The sequence below is a fragment of the Canis lupus genome, chromosome 29, assembly GCF_003254725.2.
Source record: "Canis lupus dingo isolate Sandy chromosome 29, ASM325472v2, whole genome shotgun sequence".
Taxonomy (NCBI): Eukaryota; Metazoa; Chordata; class Mammalia; order Carnivora; family Canidae; genus Canis; species Canis lupus.
The window spans coordinates 410,102-428,597 of record NC_064271.1 but is presented as its reverse complement, the minus strand read 5'-3'; the positions used below and the strand labels follow the sequence as shown (position 1 = coordinate 428,597).

At 37.3% G+C, this 18,496-nt stretch overlaps 1 protein-coding gene across 8 annotated transcripts in view; it reads left to right on the top strand.

Annotated features, from left to right (window-relative positions):
- The first annotated feature begins 72 nt into the window (after positions 1–72).
- The window catches only part of PRKDC (protein kinase, DNA-activated, catalytic subunit), a 221,645-nt gene continuing 203,221 nt past the window's right edge, over positions 73–18,496 (top strand). For 7 of the 8 annotated variants that reach the window (XR_004810577.2, XM_025477681.3, XM_049103971.1 and 4 more), the window contains exons 1-16: positions 73–275; positions 2,227–2,303; positions 2,402–2,494; positions 4,695–4,769; positions 5,514–5,622; positions 6,137–6,249; positions 6,336–6,435; positions 11,579–11,634; positions 11,722–11,752; positions 12,231–12,388; positions 12,942–13,088; positions 14,801–14,965; positions 15,443–15,611; positions 15,922–15,971; positions 16,583–16,708; positions 17,947–18,099. Coding sequence is in view for 7 of the 8 variants with exons in the window: in XM_025477681.3 (XP_025333466.3) it covers positions 122–275; positions 2,227–2,303; positions 2,402–2,494; positions 4,695–4,769; positions 5,514–5,622; positions 6,137–6,249; positions 6,336–6,435; positions 11,579–11,634; positions 11,722–11,752; positions 12,231–12,388; positions 12,942–13,088; positions 14,801–14,965; positions 15,443–15,611; positions 15,922–15,971; positions 16,583–16,708; positions 17,947–18,099 (1,776 nt within the window). In the remaining variant the exon portion in view is untranslated. Of the gene's footprint in view, positions 276–364; positions 620–2,226; positions 2,304–2,401; positions 2,495–4,694; positions 4,770–5,513; positions 5,623–6,136; positions 6,250–6,335; positions 6,436–11,578; positions 11,635–11,721; positions 11,753–12,230; positions 12,389–12,941; positions 13,089–14,800; positions 14,966–15,442; positions 15,612–15,921; positions 15,972–16,582; positions 16,709–17,946; positions 18,100–18,496 lie in introns of those variants that run through there. The other variant, XM_049103970.1, reaches the window with a different exon arrangement.

Sequence of the window (18,496 nt, the reverse complement as noted above, 5' to 3'; positions counted from 1 at the left end):
CGCCCCCGCTCCGGGCGTCCCACCGCCGCGAGCCCTGCCCCCTCGCGCCCCACCCCCCAGCCCCGCGGCACGCCGGGACCCGCGCTTAGTGTGCGCACGCGCACGGCCGCGTTCGGGCGCGATGGCCGAGTCTGGGTCCGGCGCGCGGGGCTCCCTGCTACAGCTGCAGGAGTCCTTGTCTGCTGGGGACCGCTGCAGCGCCGCGATGGCCAGTTACCAGCTGATCCGAGGCCTGGGGCAGGAGTGCGTGCTGAGCTCCGACCCCGCGGTGCTGGGTGCGTACAGACCGGGTCGCGCCGAGGACAGTGCCCACCGCGCGTGCGTGCGAGGGGGGGGGTCTCGGGAGTCGCGGGTCGTGCCAGAGCCGCAGAGCCTGGGGTTTCTCTGCTGAGTTCATCCCGCAGTGCTTTGAAAAAGTCTAGTCATTGATTCTGGGTTGTTGGAATGTCTGTGAGTGTGTACAAAAAGTGATTTGCCATGCTGCTGTTTTTCCTAGCAGAGTAAAGATGCCTTTTTTTTTTTTTTTTGTGAAGATGCTTTAAAAGCACACTTAGTGAAAATGCCCCAAGTTTGGCAGTCATTGCTATGCTGCAGAAAAAGCAGAGAGAACCGAAGGAAGGTATTTTCTTTTACCTTAAAAGCGCCTAAACCCACTTGTACGTTTTTCCAACTCTTAAGTTTGTTGTTCCTACTTCTGAGCAGGTTTGCAGAAATGTAACTGAATAGTCCTGCAGTTCTTTTAACATTTTAGCAGGCTCTAGATGAGAACCTTTTGCTCCTTTGTAGTAAAAGTGCCTCTTTTGGCACTTTTAAAATATATCATTGCATGAAAACTTCTGATGCTATCTAGTACCTATATATTGACAAGTATATATTATTGGGGAAATAAATTTAAAAAACGTAAATTCTTTCTAGTCTCAAAGTGTTTTTTGTTTTGTTTTGGTTTGGTGTTTTTTTTTTTTTTTTTGTTTTTTTTTTTTTTGGAGAGAAGGAGGGGAAGGAGCTGAGTTAGAGAAAGACTGTCTCCAGTAGTCTCCCCACTCAGTGTGGAACCCCATGCCAGGCTGTCTCAAGACCCTGAGATCATGACTTGAGGTGAAATTGAGTTTCCCTTGGGGCCCCTAGTCTCAGAGTTTCTAAGTTACAATTCCCCTTTTCTGTTCCTCTAGTAAACTTGTTTATAAAGAAGTTGCAAGTTTACTCTCAATAGTTTTATGTTTTTCCAGGTGAAGGATTATAGAGGAGTGTATTACTTTTCTGTTGCTGCAGTAACAAATACCACAAGCTTAGTGCTTTAAGAAAACGTACATTTAACCTTACAGTTCTGTAGTTAAAACCCCAACAGGGGTCTCACCTAACTAACACCAAGGCATCGGGCAGGGTCACTTTACTTTCTAAAGGATCTCGTGTAGAATCCATTTCCTTTTTCATTCAGGTTGGCAGAATTCTGTTCTTTGCGATTTCAGGACCAAAGCCCGGTTTTCCTTTCTGGTGTTCCCTGCTTATAGAAGCCGCCTACATTTCTCAAATCGTGGCCTTCATCTTCAAAGCCAGCAACCATGGCTCTAGTAACCCCTGTGCTTGAAATTTTTTCTCTCCTCTCTTTCCATGTTTCTTCTTCTCTCCTCCGCTGGTAAGGGCCCATGTGAATATATTGGACCCATGGATAATCCAGGATAATTTCCTTTGTTTTTTTTGTTTTTTTTTTTTTTAAATTCTACTTATTTAATCATGAGAGACAGAGAGAGAGGCAGAGGGAGAAGTAGGCTCCATGCATGGAGCCTGATGTGGGACTCAACCCTAGGTCTCCAGGATCACGCCCTGGGCTGAAGGCGGCGCTAAACCGCTGAGCCCCCAGGGCTGCCCTAATTTCCCTTTTTTTAAGGTCAGGTGACTAGCAACCTTAATTCCATTTGCAGCCTTAATTTTCTTTTTCTGTGTAAAGTTAGTGTATTCACACATGTTATATCATGATTAGAGCTCAGGTATCTTTGGGGCCATTATTCTGATTGTGTCATCTCAGTGGAATATCATCTACAATTTCCTGTTTTCTTTAAATACAGCAGCCTTAAGTTAGTTTTTAATTTTTTAAATTGTTTATAAGGCTTATATTATGTAATTATAATTTAATTGCTTATAAGGCTGAATTGAGAAACATGGAGCTCATTTAGGGTGGGTTTATGGGGTGCTTCTTGGCACTCTCTTACCTTATTTATTTTTGTTCAGCATTACAGACTTCCTTAGTTTTTTCCAAAGATTTCGGTTTGCTTGTATTTGTTCGGAAGTCACTTAGCATTGATGAAGTAAGTTGAAGATTTCATTTTCCATTTCTTATATATTTCTGTATGCGGAAATAACGCTTCTGCTTGCCCATATGTAATGTTTATTTCTTTCATTATAGTTTCGTGATTGTAGAGAAGAAGTCTTAAAATTTTTATATATTTTCTTAGAAAAAATTGGCCAGAAGATCACACCTTATTCTCTTGATATTAAGGTAAGGAGAAAAAAAAAAAAAAAACGTATCTCATTATATACCAACATCGATTTTAACTTTTGCTGTAAGTTAAACTTGGATTTATATTTTATTCTTGCCTGTCTCATCGAGGATCTTATTTGTGCTTGATTATGGGCTAGAAATGAAGTGGTCTATTCTTTTTAGGTTTACTAAGGTAAGGCCCTTGTCAAAAACTACTTTGATAACTATTAACTTTTTACATGTAGGAAAATGCAATTTTTTTTTTTTTTAAGATTTTTTATTTATTCATTGAGAGACACACAGAGACACAGGCAGAGGGACAAGCTGGTTCCATGTCGGGGAGCCTGACGTGGGACTCGATCCCTGGTCTCCAGGATCACACTCTGGGCTGAAGGCGGCGCTAAGCCACTGAGCCACCTGGGGTGCCTGGATAACGCTTTTATAAAAAGTCATAGTAAATTGAATTGTGGAGAGATTTCAAAACACTGTAAAAACAGTTTAAAGAATTCTCCTGCTGGGTACAATTTACATTTCATGCCCTTCATATGTGCTCTTTGGCAGCAGTTTGGAAAGTTTGCCTTTCCTGTGCTTCCCGTTCTCTTCCCACCTGCCTTTCCCAGGTGTTGTCATAATTTACTGTGGAACTGGTAATCATAAATTCAGTTGTTCTTTCTCAGACTTGTTTATACTTTGAGCAGGTGCCACAAAGTAAGTTGTTTTTATTGGTTGTAAATTGCTTCTCATTCTTGGATGCTAAGATTTGATGAAGTATGTATTCAATCTGGGGTAATAGGCATAAGTAGTTAATTAGCACATATTTTGTACATGTGTTATATATATATTGTATTTTTATAGTTGAGTAAGCTAGAGAAAAAAGTGGTATTCAGAAAATTGTGGGAGAAAATATATTTACAGTACTGTATTGAAAAAAATCTGAGTATAAGTGGACCTGCGCAGTTCAAGCCTGTGCTCGAGTCAACTGTATCTTAAAAAATTGCTTCAACACTGGGAATAACTAACATTTGTAGAGTGCTTTAGAGTCTACAAAGTTCTTTCATGTACAGTTTGTCTTACTTAGTTTTACTGAAAGTCTGTGAAGTAGGTATCTTCAATCTTTTTAGCTTACAAATGAGACTTAAAAGTTAAGAAACTTCACCCAAAACTTGGAACCAGGTGGCCTCTCTCCGGAGTTCCTCATTGTTTTGTTAGTATGAGCTGTTTTACTGTGGAGTGCCAACCATTTCTCTTGGAATTGCTTTAGTTACCTTGTTAAGTTTTTCATGCTTAGTTTCTTGATAAATGGCAACAGGTGCTATGGGAGGTATGCAAGGAAGCATAACTTTTTTTTTTTTAATCCTGCTTAGGTGTCCATTTACTTTGTGTTTTTGTGATTATTGTTGATATCATTACCATAGCATACTGTATACATGCCTTCAGTAATTTTTTGTCTGTATATTTATATACTCTAATATTATACCTTTTTTTTTTTTTTTTTTTAAGATTTTATTTATCGGGCAGCCCCCGTGGCTCAGCGGTTTAGTGCCGCCTTCAGACCAGGGCGTGATCCTGGAGACCTGGGATCGAGTCTCACGTCGGGCTCCCTGCATGGAGCCTACTTCTCCCTCTGCCTGTATCTGTCTATCTCTCTCTCTGTGTGTGTGTCTCTCATGAATAAATAAATCTTTTTTTTTTTTTAATTTGTATTTATTTATGATAGTCACACAGAGAGAGAGAGAGGCAGAGACATAGGCAGAGGGAGAAGCAGGCTCCATGCACCGGGAGCCCGACGTGGGATTCGATCCGGGGTCTCCAGGATCGCGCCCTGGGCCAAAGGCAGGCGCCAAACCGCTGTGCCACCCAGGGATCCGTGAATAAATAAATCTTAAAAAAAAAAAAAAGATTTTATTTATTTACTCATGAGAGAGAGAGAGGGGCAGAGACACAGGCAGAGGGAGAAGCAGGCTCCATGCAGGGAGTCTGATGTGGGACTCGATCCCGGGACTCCAGGATTATGCCCTGGGCCAAAGGCAGGCGCCAAACTGCTGAGCCACTCAGGCATCCCTCTGATATTATACTTTTAACAGCTGAATACTAAATTGTAGCACGTCATAGATTGGTGTTGCTCCTCTCAGAGATGTACTTTTAGCTGTTGTAAAGTTTTAGTTTGAAGAACTAAGATCTTATTGATGATTTCGGTATGTCTCCTTTTAAAACCTAGACTACTTGTACCAGTGTTTACACAAAGGATAAAGCTGCTAAATGTAAAATCCCAGCCCTAGATCTTCTTATTAAGGTAATTTTGTTGTTTCTAAGTACATGTATTTCATATTAAACCTGTAACTTAAAAAGCAGAAAAATAGAGTTTTAAGTTAGGTTTTGAGGGTGAGATGTTAGAGGCTAGGCTTTGGTCACATTGATGTATGGACAAAATTTTCCAGTCATCACCTCTAATACTGGGGCCTTTTGCTCTTACTGCCTTCTGGGTAGTAGAGGAAGGATTTGGGGTTGTAAGGGGAATTAAGAGGAAAAATAAGGAATTTACTGCCCCTCTGTTATTCTCTCACCATAACTCTTAAAAACGTAAGGCTGCTAAGAGTTGCCAGAATTCACATCATTGTAGGTCAGAGTTCTTTCTTAAACCTTAGCATGAAAATGGGTCTGTAAATTGTACTTAAGTGATTCCTGGGCGACTCTCCCGTTTCTCAGATGTATGTCTTTTATTGTATCTCCATTTTAGAATTACTTAGGGTCTTGTTAGTCCTTGTCTTAAGTGCCTCCAAGAGAATGGTTCTTGTCATGTTGTTGGTTTCTTGGGAAGGTAAACTTAAGTGTACAGCCTCTTCCCCTTTGTAACGTGTTTTACCACCCACCTCAACCTCTGGCTTCTAAATAATCAGGCTAGATAGGAGTGCTGAGAAGCCAAAGACATTCCCTAGAGACATGTGATTCTGGAGCTTTGTTGTGTAGAAACAGTGCAAAAAAGGGAAGCCTTGTTGTTATTCTCCTGTTTAGACAATGCTAGTTTTTATTATTTTAGTTACTTCGGACTTTAAGAAGTTCTAGACTCATGGATGAATTTAGTATTGGAGAATTATTTAATAAATTCTATGGAGAACTTGCATTGAAAACAAAAATACAGGATACAGGTGAGATGTTTCAAACGTTAATTTTAAATATTTTAATAAATTGATGTTAAAAATTTAGTGTAAAACTTAGGTTTTCTCTCCAAAGCATTTATATATTCTACAGAGGAATTCTTTTTGCTGAAAAAAAAAAATCCAAATAAAAACGTGTAAAATTCTGCTTATAAAAGTTTAATCTTTATGAAATGATTTCTTTGAGTGGGGTCCACACTCTGTGAACTCATGACCCTAAGAGTAAGAGGCGCATGCTCCATGGATTGAGCCAAACACTCCATGAAATTATTTCTTTAAATAGAAAACACAGAAAAGAAGAAAACTCACAACATATGTCAAATGTAACTTAGTTTATAACAGTAGATTGGCATAAAATTTATCAGGAAAGAAAGATTCTGGTCCTTAAAACTAGATATTTTCTGTATCTTCGAAATTACTTTTGAACTAAACGTTCTTTGACTTTGTTATACACTTTAATTTATTTAAATATAATTTTTTGACTTCTTTAAAATTTATTTTTCAGTATTAGAAAAAATATATGAGCTTCTAGGAGTATTAGCTGAAGTTCATCCTAGTGAGATGATAAATAATTCAGAAAAACTGTTCCGGGCTTTTCTGGGTGAACTTAAGATCCAGGTATGGCAAACTTTATGCTATTCTGCTTCCAAAGATTTCACTGTGTTTTTCTCTTTTAATGGTATCTTCTTTAAAACATTTTTTAGATGACATCAGCAATAAGAGAACCCAAACTGCCTGTTCTGGCAGGGTGTCTGAAGGGATTGTCTTCACTCATGTGTAACTTTACCAAATCCATGGAAGAAGGTATTGTTTGACTTTACTTGATTTTCTTCTTATTTTGAAAGCTATAATTCTAAAACGAATTGCTAGTTTACTTCTTTGAACTTTCAACCAATTGTGGATTCACCATAGTTGTGAAAATAATATAGAGAGGTTCCATTTGTCCTTTACCCACTTCCTACTAGTGATGACCTCTTCTATAACTAGTCCGGTAGCACAACCAGGATATTGACATTGATAAATCTACCAACCTTATCCACATTTTACACATTTTACACAGTTTTGTGTGCATACCTTTGTGTATGTGTATTTCATTCTCTGCAGTTCTTTGATGTACAAATTTGTGTATGCACCAGTGCAGTCGATACTAAACAGTCTGCCACCATAAGGAGCCTTCCTGCTATTCTTTCATAGCCAGTCACACTTAAGTGAATGACCCAGGTGCCCCTGAAATCATTTAAGTGCTATGCTTTTCCACACATGTTGTAGAATAACTTTGTGCCTACAAAACACCTTACTTGGATTTTGATAGTCATTGCACCAAACTTGTATATTTATCTGTAGAGACTGATATCTTCGCTATGCTGAATTTTCTAATCCATAACACAATTTCTCTCTCCATTTATTTAGGTCTTTGATTTCTTCATTATTAGGATACAGATTCTTGCCTATGAATTTTTTTATTTTTTAAATATTCATTCATTCATTCATTCATTCATTCATTCATTCATTAATGAGAGACAGAGAGAGAGAGAGGCAGAGACACAGGCAGAGGGAGAAGCAGGCTCCATGCAGGGAGCCTGAAGTGGGACTTGATCCCTGGTCTCCAGGATCAGGCCCTGGGCTGAAGGTGGCCTAAACCGCTGAGCCACCCGGGCTGCCTCTTGCCTATGAATTTTAAAGTTTGTTTAATATGCTTTTCTTTATAGTTATCAATAATATTTCCTTGTAATATCTCAGTTTTAGAGTATAAACTAAGATAGTGTTATATGCATTATGAAATTCATTTCTTTTTAAAAGGCAGTGTAAATTTTTAACCCTAAGAGATTCTTTAAGCAACAAAAAATTCCCTATCTTACGATTTCTGTTTAAGTAATTGCCAAATTTTTCTACCTCCTGTGTATTTGCTTTTATTAGATTGAAACTTAGGAAATTCCAGTGTCCAATATTTTTATATTCTAGTATCCAATGATTTTTGACCTACAAAAACAGTGATTTGATGTTTCAACCTAATATTTTTACTCATCCTTTTATTGCTTACCAAAGATGTAGTTGCTCTATGTGATTTCTCTTTATTTTCTTTCTCATCTGTCCCATATTGTATTGCCAGCTTCCCATTTCATCAGGTTGCTCACAGATCACCTATTTGAGACCTTTATGGTTCCCCTGAGATGAGTCACTTCCTCTGGCTTTTGTATTCTTCTGTTACAGTACTTCCTATGATGTGTTTTTAATTTATTGGGTCATAACCAGTAAACCAGTGTTTATTTCTGTCACTTGAACCTGCTGGCAGGTAATGTTGCTAATTTGTCTTTGTATTTGCTTGGCATATTAATTGATATTTAGTGAACATCTACAGTTTACGAAAAATAACAGCACTTATTTTATTGTTCATTTACCATGTGCTAAAAACTATTCTAGAGTAGTGCAAGGAAAATGCCAGTAATAATTTTCTACGACAGGTAATATCTCTATTTTCTAGATCAGGACACTAGAACTAAGACAAGTTACTTGCCCAAAGTCACACAACTGACATGGTAGCAGAGTAATGGCTCTCAGTGATGTCCTCATTCTAATCCATTGAAGCCTCTAGAAAGGAACACAGCCATGCTGACACCCTGATTTTACCTCCGTGAGACCCATTTCAGATTTCTCATCTGCAGAACTGTATAGTAACAAATTTGTATTTTTTTAAGCCACTCACTTTGTGATGGTTTGTTATAGCAGCAATAGAAAATTATATAACCAATAAGTGGCAAGACTAGGATTTAAGCATTGGTCTGAGGCAATAAATTTTTTTTTTTTTTAATTTTAAAGGTTATTTATTACTTATTTAAGGGAAAAAAGGAAGTACTCATGCCCATACACATGAGCGGGGGAGAGGAAGAAGCAGGCTCCTCGTTGAGCAGGAAGCCCCATGTGGGGTTCGATCCTAGGACCCTGGGATCATGACCTGAGCTGAAGGCAGACGCTCAATAGACTGAGCTACCCAGGCACCTCCTCTGAGGCTCTAATTTATAGTTTTCCTGTCATGCCATGATAATGTGACATCAAGCACTAAATACTAATACTGATACTTTCATTCATACAGTATGTGTTTCTTGGTGCCTTCTATGTAAAAAGTTATGAATTAGGTGTTAGACTCAGTAGTTAGAATCACCAGGTTTCTACCATCGTGAACTCAGTCTAGTAAAGGAAACAGACAATAGATGAACAAGCTATTATAGATTTTAGGGTTCAGTTATGCAAACAGGCTGGGTACAGTGAATAGGAATATCAGAGTATGAAGAAGGTAGAGGATGTATATAGCCCTCTGGTTCTTTGCGCAGTATGTGGGGTCAGTGTGTGAGGGGCTTCTGAGCTTGCATTTCATTCCCAATGGCAGAAGAAACCATGTTTTTTCCTCCAGTGAATAGATATGGGCTAGTTGATGTTTTACAAGGGTCTACTTGACTGCTATTGGGTATGAGATTTGTTTTAGTGTAGGATTGAGAGACTTGGCTCTTAAGTGTGGCTGCAAGCAACTGAAGTTGGTGCAGTGGTGTTTAAACTGGGTTGGACAGGTTTTAGGTAATAATGTGGCTTTCTGTTTTGGACATGTTGAACCATAGGCCATGGGATGTCTCAGCTTAGATGTTAAGGGTACAGTTGTATACTTAGGACAGGATCTTGCAGGAGGAATTAGACTTTAAGATATAAATTTGGCAGTTTTCAGCATAGAGGTATTATGTTAGGCTGTGAATGTGAGCAAGATTAGCTGGGGAGTGGGTACAGAGAAACTGGGGCAAGGATGTAAAGGTGCTTTGCTCTGTGTGGAGTCTGAATACAAAGCCACCAGAGCTGCAGAGTGCATCCACCTCAACAAGGGTAAGTTCAGTTGAGTGTCAGAGGACAAGCTAGGCAGAGCAGGTTAAGGAGTAGTAAGGTGAAGATAAGGTGGAATGGAAGGGAGGAAGTGGAGGCTATCAGCAGAAAACCTTTTAGAGGAATCTTAATGGAGGAGACCAAAGAAACATGGGATACCTGATGGGAGCTATAGGAGAAGGGTTTTTAGAAGTAGGTACCAGAATTTGTATACTCAGGTTCCTAGCCGCACTATCCATAATAGCTAAAAGGGAGAAACAACCCAAGTGTCCATCAACAGATGAATGGATAAACAAATGTAGTATATACACAGAATATTATTCAGCCTTAGAGAAGGAAGGAAATACACTCCTCTGCTATAACACGTGGGCTTGAGGACATTCTGCTAAGTGAGGTAAGCCAGTCACAACGGTATAAATACTGTATGAGGTAGCAGGAACAGGGAAACTTATTGGTTCAGAAAGTAGAATCGGGTTACCAGGGGGTGGGGGCAGGGGAGTTAGTGTTTAATGTGTACAGCCTTTCCATAGGGGATGATGAAATTTTTTTGGGTATAGGTAATGGTGGCGAGTACACAATAATGTGAATATTTAACGCCACTGAATTGTATGTATACTTACACGTAGTTAACATGGTAAATGCTTCATTATGTATATTTACCACAACAACAAAATAAATACAAGAGCATGCTTGTCGAGGGAGTGGTCCACTAGAAGGCAGAGGTGGAAAAAAAAAAAAAAGAAGGCAGAGGTGGACACAGGAGAGTGGACAGTGGGAGGCGGAGTCTAAGGAAGGTCATAGAGGTGATGTCCATTCCCACAACTGGGAGCTCAAGCCCTGGCGTTCCTGCACCTCCCTGTGTTCACCTGAGTCCACACATTCTAGACCAGCTATGCACTGATGAGTACCTCGTGCCTTTGAGTCTGTTCACCTGTGTTTACATGGTCACTTTCTATTAGTATCAGAATGACCTTTTTATGAAGTGATTCCCATTCTTTTAGGTCTAGCTCAACTGTTGTCTGTAAATCTTGTCTTGAATACTCAGAGCTGGAAGAAATTCTCCTTATATTTAAAATCCCGAAGGAGCTTTTAAAATACTTCTTTTATGGAATGATCCTACAGATGTGCTGATGTGTCAGTCCTCTTAAGCCCTCTCTGACCCCTTCTCTTTCTGTCTTCTGTCACAGTTGGGCTCTGTTTTTAAATGTATCAGTCCTTTCGATCAAAGTAAACTATCTTTGAGCTTTTGCTGTTTGCAAGTCTCTGTTCCAAGGTTAGATAACTTAGCGATAAGTAAAGCTTGATTTCTGGACAGCTGTAGTGAATACTAGTGGGAGACAGTTAAATAGTAGTGATGTCTGTCAGGTCAGCGTAAGAGCCTTGGGTTATACTTGTGTAGCTGCTTTCTCCTTAGGTGGTAAGTTTATTAAGGTCAAAGATCACATTTTATTCATATTTGTAAATACCATAGTAATTTGGCATGTGTCGTATGCTAAATACAAGCCTGGCAGTACAGGGATGATGATCATGTGCTTGAACTTTTTTTTTTTTTTTTAAAGATTTTATGTATTTATTTGAGAAAGAGAGAAACAGAGAGAGAAAAGCAGGGGGGAAGGGTAGAGGAAGAAGCAGACTCCCTGGTGAGTAAGGGGCCTGATGCGGGGCTTAATCCCAGAACTCTGGGATCATGACCTGAGCCAAAGGCTGATGCTTAACCATCTGAGCCACCCAGGCACCCCATGTGCTTGACCTTATATAATCTTCCATACGACTATCAAAGAAGCTATACAATGTCCCTTTTTATAGATAAGAAAACTGAAGCTCTGAGAGATTACCTAACAGAGTTTGTAAGTGATGAGGTGGATTTGAAACCCATGTCCTTGTAACTCAACATTTTCTTCTTTCTTTACTATAATAATAACGTCAGCAGTCATAGCTTGCAGCTCTCCAGCTGAAGTGAATGATAGAAGACATGCTTCCTGTATTCAAGGAAATAAAACTGTTGGTTGTAAAGCGTTTGTGAGGTTTGTCAGATGATACTGTTGGGATTTTTAATGGAGACTTCTTTTTGTTTTTTCCCCAGATCCCCAGACTTCGAGGGAAATTTTTGATTTTGCATTAAAGGCAATTCGTCCTCAGGTAGGATTAATATTACTCTTAATTCTTTTATAGCTGAGACTTGAAAGTTTCAAACATAGATGGTAATTTTTAAAATTTCTTTAATAGATTGACCTGAAGAGATATGCTGTACCCTTAGGTAAGATTGTATATATAACAAGGTGGAATATTTCAGATTTTTAAATTAATGTCATGATTAAACTTTTGCTTAAACTGTAAGTGAAGTATGTCTTGGATGTTTCACATACAGTTACTTATGGAGAGGCTTTTGGAGGCTTTGTTTTTGGCACACAACTCCGGTTAGGTGGTCACACTTAAATGACATGGCTTAAACAATGCTACTTTAGAGCATCTTTAGGGGATCCTGATTGTTTGATACTGACTTTTATCTAAATAAATCCTGATCCTACTTCTGAACTTAGTTTTGGAGGTCACTGGCCTATTGATTCAAGTGTAGGTTCGCAGTGTTAGAACTCTGATCAGGATCCCTAAAGTTATAGTATAATGATAGTGGATCTTCATGAACAGTTTTAGTTTTGACATGTACTTGAAGCTTTCTTAGTTTTTGATTCTGCTTTTTGTTATTATATTTTAACTGATGGTTTTTGCAATTGCAGCTGGCTTGTGCTTATTTACCCTGCATGCATCTCAGTTTAGCACCTGCCTTCTGGACAACTATGTTTCTTTATTTGAAGTGCTGTCAAAATGGTGTAGCCATACAAATGTAGAAATGAAAAAAGCTGCACATTCAGCTCTGGAATCTTTTCTGAAACAGGTATTCAACTTTTATTTAGAAATACTTTTTCCATACAAAAAATTAAATTCAGTTTTGTGCATGCACGTTTCAAAGATGAATACAGGTTGATCTATTAGCTTTTATAGTATTGAAATAGAAAAGCTTGGTTATTAATCGGCTCTGTTTTGTGTTGCCGTAATGAGTCACTGAGTCTGTTACTCCTGAACTCGCTGGCCACTGGACCTGCATGACTCTGTAGTGTGCTGAGTTATAGACGAGTTCTAACTATGCTTTCATCTTCATCAAGGAGCCTAAATTCAAATCTGGTTTTTGTTCACGTCTTTTTGCACTGGACTGGTCTCTTTCAGTGCTTTCCTCTAGGAAAAATGCATCACATGTAATAAAGTGTCTTTTCTGAACTTGATGCAGACTAAATGAATTGAAGTGGTAGTTGTTTATCAATAAAAGATATTGTGTAGAATTATAACAATGTATTGAAAATATTTAAACAATTCTAGCCTTTTTACACTTTAATAGATTCCTTTGTTTTGCTATTAAATATTTCTAAAATGTAAATATTATGCAATTGCAGGTTTCTTTTATGGTGGCAAAAGATGCAGAAATGCATAAGAGTAAGCTACAGTACTTCATGGAGCAATTCTATGGAATCATCAGGAACATGGATTCAAACAGCAAGGATTTATCCATTGCAATTCGAGGATATGGACTTTTTGCAGGAGTATGTCTCATTAATTTATTCTTTTTAGAATAAACACTCATTGTGAGTGTTTAAAAGAATATAATTATTGCATTTTTGAATAGCATCTCATGCTTGTGACAATACTTTGTTACTTGCTTTGTTGTTTCAGTGCCAACTATATACTAGGATTCTGTAGACATATTCTCTCAAATTTTCATTATAGATTTTTAGGAGTACTGTTTCACTTTTAACAAATGAGGAAACTGAGACTTAGAGAAATTAGGTAACTTGTCAAAGAACACACAGTAATTTACAGAGCCAAGATGTAAATTCAAGTCTAAAGACTGGAAAACAGTATGCTTTTTCCACTAAACTGTGCTGCCCACTATTTATGAAGTAAAATTATAATTTATGTCACTCGGTGTTTTAGAAAGAGAGGTTCTGATGACAGAAGTATATAGTTAAGAATATTGTTGGAGTGCTTGGGTGGCTCAGTTGGTTGAGCGTCCAATTCTTCATTTCCGCTTGGGTTATGATCTCAGGGTTGTGAGATGGAGCTCCACATTAGACTCTGTGCTTGGGCATGGAACCTACTCAAGAGTCTCTGTCTCTGGGGTGCCTGGGTGGCTCAGTGTTGAGTGTCTGCCTTTGGCTTAGGTCCTGATCCCAGAGTCCTGGGATTGAGTCCCACATCAGGTTCCCCGCAGGGAGCCTGCTTCTCCCTCTGCCTGTGTCTCTGCCTTTCTCTCTGGGTGTCTCATGAATAAATAAATAAAATTAAAAAAAAAAATTCTCTCCCCCCCTGCTTCTTTGTCCCTCTCTCTTAAAAAAAAAAAGTATTAAAAAAAGATTGATAATAACTATAGTTATTTCCTTCTTGGTGGATCTCTGTGACTTCTACTTTACAGAGAAAAATGACTTCCTATCTCTCTATGGATTTACCCATTGGTGTCTACTTCCTTTTTCAGGGAAGGAGAGACCCTCTTCCCAGCTTTCTGCTCTCATAACTCATTCCATTTCTGATCATTTCCTCGTTTGCTTCCAGATGATTCTCCCTCCTCTTGCTTTATTTAATCTTCATTTGTCTCTGTTGGCTCCTTTGAATATATGTAGGGCAGAAGAACCAGTATGTGAGAAAGCTCAGAGGTAAATAAGAGCTTGGAATTTTCAACTTTATGCACTATGGTGTAACCAACTTCAATTTGTTCACTGTAGAATAGGTTTACAGTGTGGCTGGAGCATGATATATCAAGAAAAAGGGAAAGGACTCTAAAAAGATTAATTAGTCAGATTCTCAGGGAAGCTAGTTTAGATCTGAGGTCCAAAGAAGCCTTTGAAAAATCTGAAGCTGGATGGTAGCATTATCAGATTTGTGAGTTACAAAGATGGCTCTGGGTATAGTGTGCAGAGTGGTGTAGTAGTGTATTCCAGCTTTAAGTTTACTTCTTGGTTTCCCTTGTCTAGGTGACTAGCCTCTCGGGGTACATTCTACATCTTATTTGTCTTTGATGGCTACCAGTGTCTAGAATAGTTGGCTATCAATAGATTTCTTGTATATAAATACGTATTTACAATATATTTACAGATTATTTTTAAAAGCATTTTATGAGATATATTGTATTTTATAACTTTGATCTCCATTGAAAAGCTTAATATTCAGCTTATAATCACATGGCTTAATGTGACACCTTAAATATCATTGTTTTGATATTGATAAGATTGATAAAGACTTTTGTTTACCTTTCTGAAAGCCTTGCAAGGTTATAAATGCAAAAGATGTTGACTTCATGTACATAGAGCTCATTCAGCGCTGCAAGCAGCTGTTCCTCACCCAGATAGACACTGTTGATGACCACGTTTACCACATGCCAAGTTTCCTCCAGTCTATTGCAAGTGTCTTGCTTTACCTTGATAGAGTAAGTGAAATAGTTAATTAAACAAGGACAATTTTAACTATTTAATTTCAGATAACTATTTAACTATTTAATTCTTCAGATAACTTGACGGAGTCATATGAATTGTATGCATTTAGTACAGGCACCATTGTGATCAAGGTGCCATTTTTAATTAAGTACTTTGTGTTAATAGACTTATTGTCATGAAACTTTTTGTTATCCAAAACAGGAGAAATTTGTTACTTATTTTATCTTTCTAAAAGATTAAGATTGCTGCTTTGAATAGAATTGCACCTAAGTGTCATTCAGACAGTTTTACTCTGATTTTTTTAGGCCGTCACAATAAATGTTAAGTTTACTAGTGGATTAGATATAAGCCAGGTCTTTCATTTAGCTAATATATGTCCACTTGGATTGTAATTACTTTGGATATTTGTATTATTCCTATATTTATTTTTTCCCTCCTCTAACTTTTAGTTTGCTCTCCATTTTTGGTAGGTTCCTGAGGTGTATACACCGGTTCTGGAACATCTCATGGTGGCACAGATAGACAGTTTCCCACAGTATAGTCCAAAAATGCAGTCAGTGTGTTGTAAAGCCCTAGTAAAAGTTTTCCTAGCCCTAGGTGGAAAAGGACCAGTTCTCTGGAATTGCATCAGTACTGTGGGTAAGTGTGGAACTCACCCTTGTTTTTATGATGATACATGATGAATACTTAACATGTTGTTTGATAGAGATATCTTTCATGTCTTTTAATGCCTCTTGGAGAACTAATGTTTTGGTGGATCAAAACCATGTTTTTGCATCCTTTTTTTGAATCTTTTTTTTTTTTCTTCCTTTTGCTTCTGAATCTTAATAGTCCAAAATTTTAAAGTAAAGATATTAACTAACTTAAAGGAAAAAATTTAGAGGTACAGTTACATTCAGTGAAATAATGGTTTACTGATTTTATTTTTGTTTTCATTTTCTTTTCTCAGTGCATCAGGGTTTAATCAGAATATGTTCTAAGCCAGTGATCCTTCAAAAGGTAAATTCTGAATCTAATGTTTTAATATTTAGTCTTTTGTCACTGAAAGTTAGAAGTGATACTGGGGTTTGTGGTCTGTAAATATACAAAAATGGCCTTTTTACTTATTAGCCATGCCTTACATTCTGAAAAGTCTGGGATATAGTGCCTCTCTATTTTTTCAGGTGAATAAACTTCTCTTGAGTTATGGAACACCCTTAAATGTAACTTTACTATTATTTACATATTTTTGTAGGAACGGAATATTTTCTTTCTTGAAACTCTGAGACAAAATGCTTAGGTGTATCATGGGAGGCATATCTTCGTTACCTGAAGTAACAAGAAATAGGGTGAAGTAGGAGATTGACCTGAGTAGGAAAGTGAGATCAATGACTCACAACACATTCCTCGTTTTAAATATTTGTTCTTGCACCTCTCTTAGTCCCAGTTAGAAAAATCATGGTTTCTTTTTCAGCTTGCTTTCTTATCCTTTCATGCTATACTGTCTTAATCAAATTACAGTCTCCTAATGATGTTTTAGCTTAGAAAACTCTGAAAGTCAGAATGTTCTAGCAGCCATGCTTATTTTGTGAATCCACCAGTATATATTGGTATGTTGTCTTCCTGCCCAGGGTGTTGAGTCTGAACCTGAAGAGTATCGTGCATCAGGGGAAGTTAGAACTGGCAAATGGAAAGTGCCCACGTATAAAGACTATTTGGATCTTTTTAGAAGTCTCCTGAGTTGTGACCAGATGATGGTAAAAATGACTTATTTTAAAGCTATGAAAGTACCCTTGTTCCTCTAATTAGTCTCTATAATTTTACTCTTAGGACTTTGTTTCAGAACTACGTTTTATTAACTTTTTTTTAAAGTACTTTGAGTGATAAAAAATTAAAATGATATAAGTTAGGAATAAAGTCATAGAACTCACATGAATGTAATAATTGCTGTAGCTGAGTCCTCATTTTATCTGTGAGTAGTATGTTTCATGCTAATTTATTCTTCCTAACAGATCCAGCCTCTAGGTAACAGAAGTATAACAATATTGTCACTATGGGAGAACTTTTATTTGTTAAAGATGAAGATTAAAAAACATAGATCAATCTTACTGATTCAGTAGGTGTGAAGAAGATTGGTGCATGGTTATTTACATTATTTATGATTAGAATAATGCCTCCTGTTATTTCTGGTAGATGTTCTTTAATGTCTGTTTTATACTTGCTTCTGGCCACCATTTTATCATAGACTTTGACAAAGCATTATAGCCTAGGAAAGTCTTTGTCCATAGATGATTTCTATCCTGTGAAAAATCTTAGGAGTTTTTAGTTGTTTTCATATTGAGGCAAAATAGTATAGCACTTTTAGTAATTTTACCTATAATATTTCTTTCTTATGTGTGACGTTAATTATTCCTATATTTTGAGGTTAAGTTAACATAGAATATTTGACTGAGTAAAGGCAGAGTAATTGGCCTGTATTTTTGGAATAGTGGAATAGTTTCACTTAAAAAGAAGTGATAAATTATACTTTTAAATTCATTCTGAGTGTAGGTATACATTTATTCACATGTATGTATGCTTATGTGTGTGTATATGTATATACATGCATGCATATTTATGTTTGTATATATAAATGTACATGCATTTGTATTTCCACAAATACAAGTACATAATGTATATGTGTGTATAGTATACATATGTGTTTTTCTGCACACACATTAAGTGAGATCAATGCTTTGACAAGAATTAGCTTAAATCTTCGCATTTGCTACTGTGTTCTTAGTATGTGTTACATACCTGGGTAGGTCATATCTGTCTGAAATGATATTGCCCTGATAATTTAGGAAAGTGTCTACATTTTGCAGCTTCAGAACTTTTAGGTAAATCTGTTATAGTTTACACAGAAGTTTCTGTAATACCTAAATATTTATATGCATGGTTATACTGATACTTTTTTGCATAAATTTTGAAATTCATTACTTTTCTTTATTTAAAGGATTCTCTTTTAGCAGATGAAGCATTTCTCTTTGTGAATTCTTCACTTCAAAATTTGAATCGTTTGCTGTATGATGAATTTGTCAAATCAGTTTTGAAGATTATTGAGAAATTGGATCTTACGCTAGAGAAACGGAATGTTGGGGAACATGAGGTTAGAAGTTTTTGTCAATAATAATTTTGTATCATTTTTATGCCAGCTCTCTTTGTATGTAAGCATCCCAGGGGAAAATAGCACATTTGTAGAGATTGCAGGAAATTGATTTCTATGGCATCCGTGTGTGTCATGGGTACTTTGCTGTTTGACTAGCCCAGTGTGTTGAAAATGTTATATGTAGATTTGCTCAAAAAGTAATTTATATGTTTAATGTTGTAAAATCACTTATTTAAAAAAATTGTTTACTGGGCTTGTTATTTATTTTTTAGCAATTGTAAAGTGTCATCTTAATTTGTGTAGAGGGGACTTCTTGCAATAGGGTAGGGAAAGCTGGGATTCCTCTCGTTCGTAGCTAAGGAAACTCCAAAGTCTGGGTGCGAAGTGCTAAATGTAT